Source organism: Gossypium arboreum, chromosome 12 (assembly GCF_025698485.1).
Source record: "Gossypium arboreum isolate Shixiya-1 chromosome 12, ASM2569848v2, whole genome shotgun sequence".
Classification (NCBI taxonomy): domain Eukaryota; kingdom Viridiplantae; phylum Streptophyta; class Magnoliopsida; order Malvales; family Malvaceae; genus Gossypium; species Gossypium arboreum.
The window spans coordinates 101843869-101849379 of record NC_069081.1 but is presented as its reverse complement, the minus strand read 5'-3'; the positions used below and the strand labels follow the sequence as shown (position 1 = coordinate 101849379).

General features: G+C 32.4%; 1 protein-coding gene across 2 annotated transcripts; it reads left to right on the top strand.

Moving 5' to 3' along the window:
* Positions 1-1524: 1524 nt before the first annotated feature.
* LOC108479128 (squamosa promoter-binding-like protein 16) lies at positions 1525-5218 on the top strand. 2 transcript variants are annotated; one of them, XM_017781545.2, is made up of 4 exons: positions 1525-1982; positions 3398-3776; positions 4261-4397; positions 4489-5218. In XM_017781545.2, the coding sequence occupies exons 2-4, from the start codon at positions 3568-3570 to the stop codon at positions 5049-5051; spliced, it is 909 nt and encodes a 302-aa protein (XP_017637034.1). In that variant the 5' UTR covers positions 1525-1982; positions 3398-3567; the 3' UTR covers positions 5052-5218. The 2 variants fall into 2 exon arrangements, with proteins under 2 accessions (XP_017637034.1, XP_017637035.1); XM_017781546.2 differs by lacking the exon at positions 1525-1982 and adding an exon at positions 2872-3223.
* The last annotated feature ends 293 nt before the right edge of the window (positions 5219-5511 follow it).

Below are 5511 nucleotides of genomic sequence, written 5' to 3'. Positions count from 1 at the left end.
TCAGTTTTTAGTGGTGTTTGGACCAGAAACGCCGCTATTGCTCAGTCTTTAGTTGCGTTTGGAACAAAAACGCCGTTATTGCTCAATTTTTTGCGGCATTTTGTTGCAAACGCAGCTAATGCATAATCTTTGTGGCGTTTTTTGTCTAAACGCCACTAAAAACGCCGCTAAAACCCTATTTTCCTGTAGTGAATTTTTTTTTTTGAAAATTTTAATTATACTCACTTAAAATATTAAAAAATTCTTATTAATTTCACAAAAATTTAAAAATTTTAATTAAGCATTCAAATTTTTTTAAAAAAAATTCTCATTCAACTCTTAAATTTTTTGAAAATTTTACTAAAGGTCCCTTTGAATGGGCATTTATCTTCAGTACGGTGCGTCTAGTTTTCTTTTATCTTACACTACAGTATTTAATTTCATCGCTACCATTATTTTTATATTAATAGCAGGTAAACACACCGCCCATCCAAAGGGCCCTAAAGCCCCCTGAAAACTTAGTCTCAAAGTTTACCACTAGATTCAGATATTGAAATTTGTTATTCACAAAAATAAAATAAATTGAAATATTAAATGTTGGTGAAATGATATCAAAAGCCACTATAAAATCTATATAGATAATAATTAGAATATACAAGTCGAAGTATTACATGCATTTACATATTCAAAACCATTAAAAATTAAAGATTTCAAATATTTAATGAGATAAATCTTAAAATTATACAAAATTTTAATTTAATGTATAATTATACACGTGAAATTTTAATTGTGGTTCAAATGTATACTTGAAACTTTAATTTTGATTTAATCATACACATTTAAAGAAATAAATACATCAATTTATTTTATATTGGATAAATATAATTATTTATGCATGCAATATATAAATATAAAATGATGTTGTATCAATAATTGTGTTAATAATTTACAAGAATTGGATCAAATCAAAATTTCATGTATAAAATTACATACTAAACCATAGTTCATGTATAATTTTGAGAATTATTCCTATATTTAACCTAATTAGTAATTTCAAAAGATATGGTTGTACATAAATATTTTTGTATGTATGTAATTAAGGTATATTTATATTTATATCAATATTTAAAATTTAGGTTGAGTTAGTGTTATTCTTAACTGGATTCGAACTTTTACATCATTTTTTTACAAAGAAGTAAATATTTTTTGAATGTATTATTATCTTCTAAAAACATATTTAATATTTTTATCAAAATTTTATAAATTTGATAGTTAATTGCTAAATTTTTAATTTAAAAACAGAAAAATAAACTAAAATATAAAAAATGTTGATAAAATAAAAATAAAAGATCAAAACACACCTTAAAACCAATAGCTAACTAGTACCGATTACTAACTACTAACAACCTTGGTTCCCAACTTCCCCTTTCTACTGTTCTTTGGATTTCTGTATTTAAAAGTTGAAAGCAAGTACGCTATACCCTTCCTGGCCACTCCTTTTTTATTTAAATAGAGGATTTATTTTATATTTTAAAATCCAAACTGGTTTCGAGGCATTAAAGCCTAAAAAGGAAGGAAAGAGAATTGGAAAGCTCAACGTTGAACCCCGCTTTCTTTTCATCGTCATCTCTCTTTTTTTTTTTTTTACTAATTTCATTCCTACATCTCTCTCTCCATTACACATTATCCATTTCTTACCCGCTTCTTTACTAGCAATAAATTCCCTCATATACCACCTCTCGCTTTCTTCCTCTTCCTCTCTGCTCTGTCTTTCATTCACTTCTCTTTTTTGATGGGATGGAACTGTTGTCAGCATATCCGTGCCTACGTCTTCTTCTTCTTTTCTTGTAACTTCACTTCTCTCTTAGTACTTTTGGAGTCCACAGTTTCCAAGTTTTTCCATTTCCTGCTAAATTCCTCACTTCAACTTTCCCTCTCCTTTTCACGGTTTATCTGAGAACTGCCACTGCGCCCCCTTACCCACATCAGATTCTTCCTCTCAGGTACCCTTTTATTCTTCTCACTTACCCCTTTTTCATCATTAATCTTTCTTTTTTTTAAAGTTAATGCTAACAATACAAATTGGATGTATCAGTCAGTATACGAATTATTATTATGGTTATAAACTATGGAGTTGTTTAGCTGCTACTGGTTGCTAATGAAAGGACCCATATGGGGTCTTTTCTTTTTCAGTCAATGTGCTTGTCGTCCTTCCACTTCAAACATAATACATGTCTACTACTAATTTTCTTTTTTAAAAGTTCAACAATTGAATTTTATTTGAAAAACTTGGGGTGAAAGGCCTTTCTTTGTTTCCAAAAATATCTTCCATGCAATTTGTGGTAGGAATAAGAGCGTTGACTCCAATGATGTTGACAAGTTTATAGCTACAATAAAAGTTGGGACTTTATTATTGGAGCGCAATGACCATTAAGGCAGCCTCCCCCACCCTTTCCCTTTTAGAGTTTAGCCTTTTTTGTTTTCCTTTTTCATTTGTTGCTACTCCTCCATACTACTACTTGCGCACTCTTTCTTCCATTGGAAATGGTTGCTTTGCTCACTTTTACAAGTTCCTTTTTTTTTTCTTTTATAAATTAATAAATTCTAACTATACAGTTTAAAACTGGGCAATCCGATCCCTTTTTTTCTTTATTAAATGAAAAAGTCTTGATTAAATATCCGTACTGTCTTTATGCTACAAGTTACCCTCTCTCTTTCTCTTTATCACAAACACAATTAATAGTTAGAATTTTAAAATTATGTTCTCGAATTTCAAACCTATGGAAAATTCAAGTCAAATTAAACGTTTTGGTGTTTTTAAAATTTATCTCAAGATTTTTATTTAACATTTTGGTGGTGGTAAAGTTTTATTTTTACAAAAATTTACAAGAGTTAGAAATTATCATTTATCTTAAAAAAACATCTTTTATCTTACTTGTTTATTTTTAACAATTTATTAAATATTAATTAAACACTCTGACTGTTTTAATCTCTTTGTATATTACAAAATTCCAATTGTATTTCTCATAGTTCATTTATAGTTTATATTTGTGTTTTGTGTTTATATTTTTTTACTAAGTGTTTTTATTTATTTATTTATATTTTTAAGTTATGAAAAAGGTAACTCCTTAATTGTCTACACCTTGGATTTGGCCATCATTGATGAATAACTTGTACTATGCTTCATATTATGAGACCTCCATCCAATCCAACCCAATCCCCTTCCTCTAATTCTTCTTCAAAGGTAAAAGGTTTGCCCCAGTATCTGTTTACACATTAATCCTGAAATGTAATTTTTATACCGTAATTCTTATGCAAGCCAGCGTTTGTAGTCAGAAATTGTTGGTCTGCTTCTAGTTTTCTGCTATATTATGAAGAACCCTTTGGTAATTGGATCAGGTATTTTTTATGTCAGTAGGGTCAAAGATTTGATTAACTGATAGGAATGAAGAATTGAAACGCAGAAAAATAGAAAAGGAGTTGAAAGCTAGCGCTAGCCTAGCCGAGTGTTGCAGCAATATTAGGCTGTTGAAATCCAGTAGGTGTTTAGGTTAAGCAGGTTTGGGGTTGGCATTTTGGAGTTAAGGGATGGAATCATCGTCATCTGCTTCGTTTAAAAGAGCTCGGGCGCCTGCCACCGGAAACCAAGTACCTTCATGCTTGGTTGATGGTTGCACTGCGGACCTCAGCAAATGCAGGGACTACCATCGACGCCATAAAGTATGCGAAGTCCACTCTAAGACCCCCAAAGTTACTATTAGGGGTCAAGAACAGCGCTTTTGCCAGCAGTGTAGCAGGTAAATTTATTTGGAACCTCTTGTATCAACTTACTGTTACCGTCATAGTTTTTGTTTATTTTTACTCAAATTATTTTGCACTGCAGCACTTTTGATTGGGATTTGATTGTTTGCTTTCTCTTGCCCCCAAATTGCAGTTCTACGGTGAAATTTCTGACTCACGGTTTTGTTTATCAAATAGTAGCTGCCTAGCATGTTTTGTTAAGCATGAGCTTTATTTGTTGTCTGAATTCTATTATGTTTTGTTGTAGAGCACCTAAATATTGTAAAGCATTTTTAAATAAATAAAAAATCTGAAGCATGTTCGGCGTGTACTTGATATTAGTCTGAAAGACATCCTCTTAACGCTACATGATACCATTGTTTCTTTGTACTTTACGTATTTGCAAAATTCATTTCAATTCATCATCATATCAGCTTACTATTCTAGTGTGATTTGCTACTAAAGATAAGAGCTGAGTTACGGGTGAATGCATTTGATTAGGTTTCATTCGTTGGTGGAGTTCGATGAAGTGAAACGAAGCTGCAGGAAACGTCTTGATGGACATAACAGACGACGGCGAAAGCCTCAACCCGATTTCATGTCTGTAAATTCAGGAAGGTTGCCATACAATCACCAAGGTTTGGTTTTGTAATGTTGATATTAGAATGGAAGCTTTTTTCACCTTCATTTTGGCCAAGTGTTTTGATGTGGAAGAAGAGTGTGGTGCAGGTACTCGATATTTCCCAATCGGTAGCTCTCAAATGCATTCTTGGATGGGAGGTGTGAAAGTGGAAAGTGATATGAAGTTGATAAACTTCAGCGGCGGAAATAGCTTGTTCCCTGGATTCTCATCTGATAACCACCACAAAGGAGAAAAGCATTTCTCATTCTTACAAACCACCGCTTCATCACACCCTGGAAGTGGTTCCCTTTGTCAACCGTTTCTCGAGGCGTCAAGCAGTGGTGACAACAGCCGGAAAACGTTCTTCTATGAGTTGAATCAATCTATTGACTCTAATCGTGCTCTCTCTCTTCTGTCATCGCAACCGGCTGAGACTCGGGAGATAGGTTTGAGCCCCTTGGTGCAGCCTGCCTCTTCTTCCTTCTTCATCCCAAACTTGCAATTTAATGATGTAGGAGGAATGGGAGGTGAGCCAGTCGGGACCGCCATTTTGGATGCCGATGTTGGAGGTAACAACAGCCACCTCCAAGGGCATGAAATGTTCCAAAATGAACATCTTGGTTCCTCTGCAACTGGTGCTCACCATACACTCTCCTTCTCATGGGAGTGAATATCTGCCCTTTCCATTATTCCTTCAAATCAGATGGTTTTGAGTAATAAAACGAAAAGGGTTATCCCTTTAAATTAGAATGTTTAAAGCCCATATTATGCGGTTGCAAATTTATGAACTTGTTTGTGTTTTGCTTTCAGAATATTTAATGAACTTTTGTTTAAATATGTTCTTCTGCAATAGCAGTTTCTTCCTCGTCATTTCTATTTTTGTTCTCAACGCTAATATCCTTGCTAACCATTTAAAGAGGTAATTAAAAATTCAATTAAGCTGGTTGCGAGAAAGTGCAGTTAATTGATCTTTTGAATTGTAATTGCATTCAATTAAAATTCCTTAAATTCATTTTCCTTTTATTTGATTTTTTTATTTTACCATAACTTAATTGATTATTTAAGTAAAAATTTATTAAATTTCTAATTTTTAAATTTTTATAATAAATGATAAAATTCATAAAAAATTA